We start from the raw sequence: 12,466 nt of genomic DNA, 5'->3' as shown, positions 1-12,466 counted from the left end.
GTCTGCCTGTTTCTGTCCCTGCACGTTTCAGCTTGCCGTTATTGCGCTGTTGCGCTGTGACATCTCGTTTTGGCTCATCGGCTCTTTTCCGTTATTTCCAGTTACCGCTGTGACTGTGAGCCGGGATGGGTGGGAAAGAACTGTGACCTGGACAGAAACGACTGCTTGCCGAGTCCCTGCCAGAACGCTGGCACCTGCATCGACCTGCTCAACAGCTTCACCTGCAAGTGTCGCCAGGGCTTCAGAGGTGAGAGGAGTAGATAAACACTGTTAGAAGCCACCAGTACACGACAGAAACAGAGTGGGTTTGTGGGAAAACATACAGTGAACCAATCAGAAAACAACTTTCCATTCCCTTTAGTATCCATGTGCTTCAGCAAATGAAGTTGTGTTTGGCCACTTTTTTCTTAAAAAGATTAAAAAGGATGTTGTAGCCATGTTCTCCGTCCTGTTGGCTGACGATGGTCAAGGTTGGGTTTGAAAACAAAAACCAGAATTCCGGTTGGGTTCAATTCAGGTTTGGTTCTTTCTTTTTTTGACTTTGAAACTGATCCCAGTTCCACATTACTCTGGAGTTTCTGATTATCATTAGACTACACACTTCACATGGTGTCACTACCTGCTCACCACATCAGCATGGAGCACGGAGAAAGGTTCACATGCTGAGTGGAAATGATTGTGAGATAAAAATAAGTGTTATGGTAGCAACTGTTGTTTAAATGACAACAAAAAAAACCAGAAACTGCTCTGTTCTGAAATATTCCAACCAAATCTTCAATAATTATATCAGATACATATGGAGGGACATTGATCCGTCAGATCTGTATGTTTTGCATACGTCTTCATGTCTTCCTTCCTCTCGTTACTCCCAACAGGTAACCTGTGCCAGGTGAACATCAACGAATGTGCCTCCAGTCCGTGTCTGAACAAGGGCACGTGTGTGGACGGAGTGGCGAGCTTCACATGTCTGTGTGAGCTTCCGTACAGCGGACCCACCTGCGCTGAGGTCCTCACGCCTTGCTCCCCTAACCCGTGCGCCAACCACGCTGTCTGCACCCACACACCAGACTACATGGGATACCAGTGTAACTGCCAGGCAGGGTGGCAAGGTTAGCACATGTTCGTCCGTTGTGAGGAAGTCTGTTTGGAGACGTAAACTATATCTTTTTGAGCTTAACATTTTCTTCTGCGTCTGCAGGTCAGCTGTGCACCGTAGATGTGAACGAGTGCATCTCCAACCCGTGCAAGAACCGCGGGACCTGCGCGAACACGGTCGGAGGCTTCGTGTGCTCCTGCAGAGCGGGATATACCGGGCTCACCTGCGAAACAGACATCAACGACTGCGCTCCGAGTGAGTGGACACACGTTTCCGTAAAACCTGATCCATACGCCGATAGAATTGACAATATTTGCACGGATAAAAGTGTATGGTATTCCTAAGTAAGCCTGAAATGTCCTCCGCTAGCGCTAACTCAGTTTCATCATATCCATCCATCCAACAATCCAAACGGAGAAGCTGTCATTAGGTCATCAGGATGATGCAATGTTGGGAAAAGAAATGGATGGATGTGTGAGGACTGGAGCCTTAAGCAGAAGCATAACTTGAAAGCGCGACTCTTGAAGCTTATCAAAGTGACAACCTTCAATAAGCGTCAAGTGAAGGAGCATACATCAAGCTTCACTGTTTTCTGTTGTGCTTGAACCCCTTTGCCCTCTTTTTCCCAACAGATCCATGCCAAAACGGAGGTTCCTGCTCCGATGGTATGAACACCTTCCACTGCAGTTGTCTGTCGGGTTTCACTGGCCTGCGCTGTGCTCGGGAGATCAACGAGTGCCAGAGTAACCCGTGCAAAAACGGAGGCACGTGCACAGACTATGTGAACTCCTACACCTGCACATGTAGGCCGGGCTTCACTGGCATTTACTGCGAAACCAACATCCCCGACTGTACTGAAAGGTAAACGTGTGTTTGCTCAAAGGAAACCTCTAATACCGACATATCTCTTGCATTTCTTGTCCAAACGACGTCAAAGTTAAGCGATGAGAAGACTGGACGGAAGTTACTACTGAATATGATGAGATTCAAATGTATTTCTGTGCCTCGTCTTCACAGCTCTTGCTTTAATGGAGGAACATGCACGGATAAAATCAACGGCTATGCCTGTAGCTGCCGCTCAGGCTTCACTGGCTCGCACTGTCAGTACGAGGTCAATGAGTGCGACTCCCAGCCCTGCCTCAACGGAGGCATCTGTCAGGACGCCCTGGAGTCCTTCCGCTGCTCCTGTCCTAAGGGCTACACCGGCAACCGCTGCCAGGTACGCACAAACTCAAGGCCTTGACTTTGTTAGTTCTTAGATCGGTTAATAACGATTATTCATTTTTCATCCACTCAGACACCAGTCGACTGGTGCAGGCGCTCTTCTCCTTGCCAAAATGGAGGCCGCTGTCGACAAAAGGACTTTTCCTTCCTCTGTGAATGCAGTAATGGCTGGTCTGGACGTTACTGCGACATCCCGAGGGTTTCCTGTGAGACAGCCGCTCGCCAAAGAGGTATTTTACATGTTCTGTTTCCTGTTAATCATGTTCTTTCTGGGCTGTTTGTGTTCTGTAAAGTAAAATCCTCCCCCGTCTGTCTCATCAGGACTCCAGACTGATGATCTGTGCCACCACGGCGGTCACTGTGTCAACACTGGGAACAGCCACTACTGTAAATGTCCCACCGATTACACTGGAAGCTACTGCGAAAGCCAAGTGGACCACTGTGAGGACAAACCCTGCCACAATGGCGCCACCTGCAGGGGTTACGTCGGAGGTTACCAGTGTGATGTAAGTCAGCCTCCAGCGTAGTCACTACTCACACAAGGCTTCGTCGCAGCTGTGGAGGTGACACTTGTTGTCTTGTCATTGCAGTGCATGCCAGGATACACGGGACAGAACTGTGAGATTGAGATCAACGAATGCCAGTCTCATCCGTGCCAGAATGGTGGCACCTGCATTGACCTGGTGGGGCATTACATCTGCTCCTGCCCCCCCGGCACACTGGGTACGCATACCGTAAACTGCAATTTTTACTGACCTGAAAACAACTTGAGTGAGATCACGTGTTTATAACGGCGTGTGTGAATCCTCCTTCTCTTCAAGGTGTGCTCTGTGAGATCAACGAAGACGACTGCGCTCCAACTCTGAGGCTGCGCAGTGCTCCTCCCAAGTGCCTGAACAACGGCACCTGTGTGGACAGAGTGGGTGGATATCGCTGCAACTGTCCCCCGGGATTCACCGGAGAGAGATGCGAGGGAGACATAAACGAGTGTCTCTCTAACCCCTGCAGTACGCCCAACAGTCTTGACTGCATCCAGCTGCCCAATGACTACCAGTGTGTCTGCAAACCTGGCTTCACAGGTCAGAGGACTTCTCCATCCGCTGTCTCTTCATGTAAAACACTGTGTCTTCTGGCTGTAGAGCTCCTCCAACGATGTGTTCCCTTTTTCTTTTTCTGAAGGTCGCAGGTGTCAGAACAGGTTCAGTGCGTGTGAGTCTCACCCCTGTCAGAATGGAGGAGCCTGTTCTTTATCCAGCAGCTCTGCACTGGGATACACCTGCACATGTCAGCTTGTAAGTATATATGTCGATGCTATTGTTCTGCCTGTATGCTGCGTGGACACAGGGAGCATTTATTTGTATACAGTGACAGCGCAGGGGGTGAGCGAGGAGAGTCTAGCTCATTAAACTGCTGAATGACTGGGTGTTTTTTGAGCAGAATTCACTTCTCACTCATTCATTTGTTGTGTTCTTGTATGTGACTTGTCTTGTATGCATTGTCTCTGCCTTTTAGGGTTACACTGGGCCCAACTGTGAAAGGAGCATGTCGTGTCGGGAGCTGTCCTGCTACAACGGAGGCAGTTGTGCACTTACCACCAGGGGGGCTCGCTGCTCCTGCCCTCCAGGTTACGGCGGACCGCAGTGTCAGCACCGCACCAAGGACGGCTGCTCGGCGCAGCCCTGTCGGAATGGAGGGCTGTGCACCGAAGAGACCAGCTTCCCGTATTTCCACTGTCAGTGTCCGAGTGGCTGGATGGGTAAACGGTGCGAGCGCGAGCAGGTCCTCAGATCCCCTGAACTCACCGCGGTCTCGTGCCCACGGGCAGACTGCCACGAAAAGGCCAACGATGGTGTTTGCGACCAGGAGTGCAACCTCTTCCCCTGTCGCTGGGACGGCGGCGACTGCTCTCTGGCGGCGAACCCCTGGGCGAACTGTGAAGACCCTCGCTGCTGGCGGGCCTTCAATAACAGCCAGTGTGACGAATCCTGCAACAACGCAGAGTGTCTGTTTGACAACTTTGAGTGCAGGATCAAGGAAAAGGCCGAGAAAGTCTGCAAGTGAGTTTACGGCAAACATGCTTCCACAGGTATTTTCTGCACTGTTGAGAGGAAGAACTGGAGCTGATGGTTCTGTTTCTCTTTTCCAGTCCCATATATGAAACCTACTGTATCGACCACTATGCTAATGGGCGATGTGACCAGGGCTGCAACTCTGAGGAATGTGGCTGGGATGGCTTGGACTGTGCGGAGGGTCTTCCCGAGGATCTTGCCGATGGCATCTTGGTTTTGGTGGTCCTGCTGCCTCCAGAGGAACTGCTCCGCACCGGCAGAGCATTTTTGCAGAAATTGAGCGTCATCCTACGCACGTCACTGCGCTTCAGGCTGGACGAGAACGGAGAAGCCATGATTCGCCCCTTCACGCGCAAAGAAGCACGCCTCAAGAGGGAGCTACAGCCTCAGCATGAAATCATCGGGTCAGTGAGAAAACATTCAAACTCCACTCTTTCCTCTTGATTTTGCATTTCACTGAACACCTGCCTCTCTGCTTTCCCCTGTAGCTCTAAAGTGTATTTGGAAATGGACAACCGCCTGTGCTCTCGGGACTCTGGGAAGTGTTTCCGTAAGGCGGAGGGTGCTGTGGAGTACCTGGGAGCACTGTCAGCTGTGGATATGCTCCGCTTCCCTTATCCCCTGAAACAAGCTTATGGTGAGAACCGGATCTAAAATGCAACACGTGACGTGTGACATGAATGAGACACTCATATGTGATCACATCTCTTCTTTTCACTATAGTTGAGAAACCACATGATCCTGATGGCATACCTCTGTGGATGATACTGGTGGGACTAGCGTCCCTTTTCCTTTTAGTCATCCTTGTCATCGGCATGTTGATTGCCCGTCGAAAGAGGGAGCACAGCACCCTGTGGTTCCCCGAGGGCTTCTTCCTGAAAAAGGAACCCAGCAGCAACAAGAACCGCAGAGAACCCGTTGGCCAGGATGCTCTGGGAATGAAGTGAGTCGTCCTGTGGTCACTACTCTATTACAGATCATTGGGATTGAATTGCTTTAGCAGTGCAATGTTGAATGGAATTGAATTTGTATTTCCTTTACTTGGTCTAACATCGTCCATCTGCAAACAGACACATGCCAAAAACTGTGGAGGAATCTCTCCTCGGAGATCACAGTGACCAGTGGATGGACTCGGACTGCCCAGAAGCAAAGAGGCTTAAGGTCAGTAACACAACGTCTTCATGGTAAAGCACAGTGGATAGGATCTTTATGGTATTATCGGAGAGAAGGAACGAAAACCTCCCCAAAGTTCCACTTACAGCCTTTGCATCTTTTGACCAATCACAGAGCAGTTCAGAGAGAGTGAGAGAATTACGGCCCTGCATAGACTTTCCTTTGTATCGGCAAAAAAGACACAATAAAACCATCGACCGTATACACACACGCACATGAATGTTCACGTGAACTATACAATAACATACAGTAAGTAATGAAAGGGGCTTTTTCTTTTTTTGTTCATCCACGCAGGTTGAGGAGCCGAGTATGCTTTCAGACAGCGAGGACGCAGTGGACAGCAGACAGTGGACACAGCATCACCTGGCTGCTGCAGACATCCGTGTGCCTCCCACCATGGCCCTCACGCCACCTCAGGGAGAGTTTGAAAGCGACTGTATGGACGTTAATGTCAGAGGCCCAGGTTGGTAACACGATGGGAGGTTTTATACTGACCGAACCTGAGCTGCACGCGAGAGACGTTGTTTTTTTTTGTCTAATTCTACATTAATCACACAACTATGACTTAAATACAATTTCTCCATTAACGGGCATCAATTCTTCTTAATCTGCTCTCGTTGAACTGTAACCACTGAGAATATTAACATAATCCAACCATAAAATTACACCTTGCATGGCTTCAGTAGCCTGTGTGTTGCCGTCAATGTCCTGTCTTAATTAGTAAACCCCAATTCTAAACAGAAATATGAGCTTGATATATTGTACGTCCACATTTTAGTCTACGCTTCACTAAAAGAACTTGAAATGACCATGGCACGACCATGCTCTGACTCATATCTGTTTTTCTGTCTCCGTCAAGATGGTTTCACGCCTCTGATGCTGGCGTCTTTCTGCGGTGGCGGATTAGAGGCTGAGATAGCAGAGGAGGAGGAGAGCGAGGAGTGCTCAGCCAACATCATTTCTGACCTGATCTACCAGGGCGCATCCCTAGCCGCCCAGACAGACCGCACCGGTGAGACGGCGCTCCACCTGGCCGCCCGCTACGCTCGTGCCGACGCCGCCAAGAGGCTGCTGGACGCCGGGGCGGACGCCAATGCCCAGGACAACACAGGACGCACCCCGCTCCATGCTGCAGTGGCTGCAGATGCTCAGGGCGTCTTCCAGGTAAATAAACCAATCGTCACATCAGATCGATGGATAAAAATTATATGAGTTTAATTTGTAATGTTGACGCTGATCTTAAACCTTCGTCCTCAGATTCTGATCCGGAACCGGGCCACGGATCTCGACTCCCGCATGTACGACGGCTCCTCCGCACTGATCCTGGCTGCACGGCTGGCAGTAGAGGGCATGGTCGAGGAACTCATCACTTGTCATGCTGATGTCAATGCAGTTGATGAATTGGGTAAGTGTTCACTGAAGCGAATGTTCTGACATTCGGGTTTTCCCTGCGCGTTGAAAAGATTTGTTAACTCACTGTTGCGTTACCTCCTGCAGGGAAATCGGCTTTACACTGGGCTGCAGCGGTGAACAATGTGGACGCCACTGTTGCCCTGCTGAAGAACGGCGCAAACAAAGATATGCAAGATCTCAAGGTATGACGCCCACTTACACTGAAACCACACTATAAGCAATGCCTTAAAGACATAATATGTAAGATTTTTGCATTAAAATGCTGCTGTTCCCATGATCCCAAGCTGCTTTGTAAAATAATTAAATAAGGTATTTTGATATTGTTTTGATTGAGAGCCCTCTAGTGGCAGAAATACAGAAAGTATTTTCGCAGAGGAGGCTGCTCTGGATACGACATATGCTCGACGGTTATGCTCTGTTTTGTATATTAAGCCAGAAGTTGATGACAAATGTCAAGCAGTGGGCAAAGTTTTTATAGCTAGACCTGAAAGTTGTTACTGTCGTGACTACATGTTGTCAAAAATGTACCAACAACCATGCTCTGATTTAGTGATTGGTCTGTTCTCAGCAAGATCTGATTAGAAAGCAGGGGAGAACCTGCACCTGTTTAGTATGCTGCGATGCAAAGTCATTTGGACATAGCCTGACACGTAGCCTCTGTTCTTCTTCTGCTCCTCAGGAGGAGACCCCTCTGTTCCTCGCAGCTCGCGAGGGCAGCTGTGAGGCGGTGAAGGTGCTGCTCGTTCACTTTGCCAACCGAGAGATCACAGACCACATGGACAGGTTGCCCAGAGACATTGCTCAGGAGCGCATGCACCACGACATTGTGCAGCTTCTCGATGAGTACAACACAGTAAGGAGTCCCCAGAGCCACGGAGGGGCCGGACACCACCTCACTGGAGGACACACCCTGTCTCCTCTCATGTGTCCTCCTAGCGCCTTCATGCCCAGTCTGAAGAACACCCCACAGGGCAAGAAGAATCGTCGGCCCGGCGCCAAAGGTTCAGGCCTGGGTGGTCAACACGCTGCCAGTCTGAAGGAGTCAGTCAAGGCCCGCAACAAGAAGCTGACCCTGGACATGCAGAGTGCCTTACTAGAGAGTTCAGTCACCCTGTCCCCAGTTGACTCACTGGACTCTCCTCACGGGGGAACTAGCAACGCCGGCTACATCACCAACCCCACTTCTCCTGTTGCCATGCAGTCGCCGGGGCTTTACCACTCGTCCATGTCTGTTCCAACAACCCCGATGGTGCACAGCAGCATGATGGAGGGAGGCAGACCGTTCGCAGTGTCTCTGGCGCAGCTGAGTGACCTGGGAGCCGGAGGAATGTCCCTGCAGGGACGCGTCTCCATGGCATCTGACGTCAACCATGGCTACGTGTTGAGCTCGGGGCAGATGGGGCTGAACATGGGCATGGTCAGTCCCGTCAGCGTCCCCTTCGACTGGCACACCCGCATGACCCCCTCCTCCCAGTGTGGTCAGCAGGTGGTGAATCTGGTGCACAGTAGCCAGGCAGGCATGCACCCGCAGAGCCCGGCCATGCAGCAGCAGAGCATGCTGATGCACCAACAGATCTTCCGGAATCAGATGCTGCAGCCGACGCCCGTTACCTCCACACCCACCATCAGCCCGGTCAAGCTGCCCTCCATCGCTGAGCAGCAGCAGCAGCAGCAGCAGCAGCAGCAGCAGCAGCAGCAGCTCATCAACCATGCCATCACCAGCCAGCAGAGCATGAGCGCCTCCACTCCGCCGACACCACAGACCTCACAACCTCCTCCGTCTTTCTTCCAACAGCAGCAGCAGATGCCTCCTTCTCAGCCGCAGCCTCCCGCTCAGCCGCCACAGGCAGCCACGCCGGCCGCACAGTCCGCTCAGGCTCTGCCCCCACAGGCCAGCGGCAGCACTGCAGGAACCGAGGATTACCCAACCCCTCCCTCTCAGCGCAGCTACTCCTCATCCACGCTAGACGCCACGCCCAAGCGTTACCTCCGTTTGCCCAGCGAGCACCCGTATCTGACGCCCTCCCCAGAGTCTCCCGAGCCCTGGTCAAGCCCGTCTCCTCACTGCGTCTCCGACTGGTCAGATTCCACTCCCAGCCCGGCAGTCGCTGGCCCTGCCCAGACCCAAATTACTCAAATCCCAGAGGCCAATGGAAAGATGCAGGTGTTTGCATGAAGGCCTCTGCTTGAAAAGGGACCTGAGGTGAAAAATTTAAGAAAAAAATAGTGGACTGGCTCCCGGGCCTGTCTGTGTTTATATGTGTCAGCCTGTTTCCAAGATTTTCATTGGATTTGGACTGACTGTGTTCACTCTGAGGACCGTCTGCTCGTGATTCTTGCAGAGGAAACAGTAAAAGGGAAAATGTGTGTTGTCTGAGGAAAACGGCAGACAATTTAATGAAGTAATTCTGTCACAGATGGACTTGTTTTTTATTATTAAAAAAAAAAAAGTATATGAAGAAAACCAAGTCTTTCATTTCAAAGACTTAGGGGATGCTCTCCTGAAAACTAACATTTAAAAAAAAGTAGATAAGAAAAAAAAAGTAAAATGTTGAAGGGAATTCATTTATTTTTTTATTTATTGTTTTTATCTTTCTGAAAAGATTTTTTTTTTTTTTTAGTTTTTTTGTCACCCTCTTTCTGTCCCAGCTTCTCAAACACCACCTTGCATTCGTATGAAGCCAGCGTGGCAGGTTCATAATTTAGAGCAGAAATAACGAACACTCACCTCTCGACTTATATTTATTCAGGCCCACAACAGCTGGTAAACTGGTTCTAGCAAACATATATTGAGAGTTGCTCAGCAGTAGTGATGTGTTTAATTGAATTGTGGTGTTTGATTATTTTTCCGTATGAGTATTATATGAGTAAGAATGTAGATGAGTGTCTCTGAAGCACTTCCAGTCAACGGCTTCGTAGGGCGAGTGTCGGTAAAACCCCCAACTACAGAGGATATTTATAACAAATGGGCAGCTTTTGTTTTGGTTTTTCTTGTAATTTGACTTCATGGCCTTTAACAAATAAGTGAGCAGAGTTAAAGAATATTCCGGGTTAAAGCTCCTGTTTTCACCTGTAGTGTCTCACAGACTCTTACCTCTCGTTTTACTACCACCTCTTCAGTTTTTAAGCTTCTCTTCATTCACTTTAAACAAACGGTTTGCCTAAAAGTACAAATCAGCCTCTCACTGCCCTTTTTTTTTTTTTTTTTTTTTGCTAATGTATTTTTTTTTTATATATATACTTTGTATATTTGTGGAAACCTGTTTTGTTTTGTTGTTTTTTTTTATTATTGAGTACATCGCCTCAGATGTACTAAGCTATGCTTATCAGCTGCTATTTTATACCACTGTTCCCTTGCAAACATTCCTAGATTTTGCCCGTCCTGTTGAGTCTGGACGCTGCGCATTTCCAGAAGACGGACAGGCGGAAGTTTAAAGGACGGTTCAGGCTTTTTTTCCAAAAGTGTGGTTGTGTGAGATACTGAGGAACCAGCCTGAGACACAGACATTGGCTCTCACGAAAAGAAAATGTGAGGACACAACGCAAAAGCACATTTTAGCCACTTAACAAAAAGCTCACCTAATCCAATCTATGCCTGCTTAAGTCTATGATAAGAATATGTTTGCTCATTTATTTCACACTTTTCTGACTGGAAACTGAAGTTTGCTCACTTTGTAAATTGCTTCTGCACCAAACTCCATAGAGAAAAACGACTACTTTTTACATCACGGCTCACAGGAGTTGTTGATCCACTGCTGCCTCCATCAGTAAATTCAAATGTGTGATTTTGTGACCTCAGTGTTTGAATTCCTTCATTTGCATTCACCAAATTGACACAAACTTGGCACACAAGGCAGCAGTGGTCCAGCAGCTTCTGGAATTCAATGAGCTAAAAACGACCATTTCTTTCTATGGGCTTTGGTGCAGTGGAGTGAGCAGTTTGCAAACCTCAGTTTTTAATTGGTAACGACTGTTTAATAGTGAAATGAAGCTGCAAACATATTGTCAAGATATCATAGACTGAGGCAGGAGTAGCTTTTATGTTTCATGCCTGCTCATGCTGGTTCTTGTGCTAGGGGGGCCAGCAGGGGGCAGCAGTGACTACGTGACATACAACCACACTTACGTATGAAAAAGAAAAAAGACCTGAATTATCACTTTAAATCCTAAGTGAAAACATTCCGGGACGATGGAGCCAACATTCTCAGCCTCGTCTTGCGGTGGAGAGGTGGTCAGGTGATCAGCGTGGGGGGTGTGGCCACTGGGCTGTGACTGCTTGTGCCCTGTCACTCCTCAGGGAGGTGTTTTATGGCATGCAGCGGGAAACATCTCAATGTTTCCCGCTGCATCTACAGTAGCTTCCAGTCCAGAGGCCGTGTGGAGTTGCATCATAAGATGATTGTTAGAAGAGACGCTACTATGTAGTGCAGCACCCTTTAACTTTCTTTCTTTTTTTTTTAAATGACAAAAGTCTGAGATGAAACTCCCATTTGTCCAACTAACACCGTGCGCATTGTCTGACCAACTCTTTATCCTGACAAAACCTGAGTGAGTGTGTAGGATTTCCTTTACATACTACGGACATTTGAGGATAAAGTCAGTTTTATAATAGTAGAATTTCAAGCACATAACCTTTTAATACCTTTTTTTTTTACTCAAACAACCACATTTAGCTACTCCTTTTGTGGTAATCTAATCTTTTATTTTATTCATCATCCTGTTGACCGTAGGTGCCACTGTTCTGTCAGAACTGAGAAACTTGTCTTCTCAGTCTACAAAATTATTTTTTTAATCATATATATGTATATATATATACTATATATATACACATATGTAGTATGTATATATATATATATATACATATACACATATACACATATATATATATATATATATGTATACATACATATATGTATGGTCTTTTCTTTTTTCAGGTCGCACTAAGTGTTTTTAAACATTTCAACCTCCCAACGTCTATTTGTACATTTGCTGTGGGTAGATCTTTGCTTGAGAAGTCTTATGTTTTGTTGTGTACTAAAAGGGGCAAAAATAAAAAATGTACTTCATTTAGCATTATTTGAAGCGGAGGCTGTGACTGATGTTTTATTGGTCTTGTTTTTATTAGAACAGTCATAGATTTTTATTTTCTATCATTATTAATTTCAATACTTGTTTAAAAGTAGTTTTAAAGAAAAGAAATCATTGTACATAAAACCTTTGTTTTCCACAGTTTTTCTTTCTACAGTCAAAAGTTGTAAAATAAATTACTTATAATAAAAACTGTAGGGAACTACAATCTGTGTGTCCTCTTTAATGAACTGTACTTATCCAGAAGGAAGTTGTTGTGCCAGGTATTGCGCACGCACACACACACACACACACACACACACACTATAATCGCAGGAGGTGCTATGTTTGTTGAAGCCAGAATGTCTGTCAAAAATCATTATCATTTTAGATTAATTATTGTTTTGATCTGTACTATATGTCT

General features: G+C 47.5%; 1 protein-coding gene across 1 annotated transcript in view; it reads left to right on the top strand.

Annotated features, from left to right (window-relative positions):
- The window catches only part of notch3 (notch receptor 3), a 32,749-nt gene extending 20,478 nt beyond the window's left edge, over nt 1-12,271 (top strand). The window contains exons 14-33 of the mRNA XM_044050536.1: nt 102-247; nt 876-1,109; nt 1,199-1,351; nt 1,729-1,957; nt 2,114-2,315; nt 2,394-2,550; nt 2,642-2,826; nt 2,911-3,043; nt 3,142-3,399; nt 3,500-3,612; nt 3,833-4,377; nt 4,467-4,793; nt 4,878-5,026; nt 5,113-5,332; nt 5,460-5,550; nt 5,857-6,025; nt 6,422-6,726; nt 6,820-6,967; nt 7,060-7,157; nt 7,655-12,271. Coding sequence (XP_043906471.1) covers nt 102-247; nt 876-1,109; nt 1,199-1,351; nt 1,729-1,957; nt 2,114-2,315; nt 2,394-2,550; nt 2,642-2,826; nt 2,911-3,043; nt 3,142-3,399; nt 3,500-3,612; nt 3,833-4,377; nt 4,467-4,793; nt 4,878-5,026; nt 5,113-5,332; nt 5,460-5,550; nt 5,857-6,025; nt 6,422-6,726; nt 6,820-6,967; nt 7,060-7,157; nt 7,655-9,151 — 5,359 coding nt within the window. The 3' untranslated portion in view covers nt 9,152-12,271. The remainder of the gene's footprint in view (nt 1-101; nt 248-875; nt 1,110-1,198; nt 1,352-1,728; nt 1,958-2,113; nt 2,316-2,393; nt 2,551-2,641; nt 2,827-2,910; nt 3,044-3,141; nt 3,400-3,499; nt 3,613-3,832; nt 4,378-4,466; nt 4,794-4,877; nt 5,027-5,112; nt 5,333-5,459; nt 5,551-5,856; nt 6,026-6,421; nt 6,727-6,819; nt 6,968-7,059; nt 7,158-7,654) is intronic.
- The last annotated feature ends 195 nt before the right edge of the window (nt 12,272-12,466 follow it).

This window comes from Solea senegalensis, linkage group LG19 (genome assembly GCF_019176455.1).
Source record: "Solea senegalensis isolate Sse05_10M linkage group LG19, IFAPA_SoseM_1, whole genome shotgun sequence".
Taxonomy (NCBI): domain Eukaryota; kingdom Metazoa; phylum Chordata; class Actinopteri; order Pleuronectiformes; family Soleidae; genus Solea; species Solea senegalensis.
Note: the sequence above shows the minus strand (reverse complement) of the source record. Positions and strands in the feature narration are given on the sequence as shown.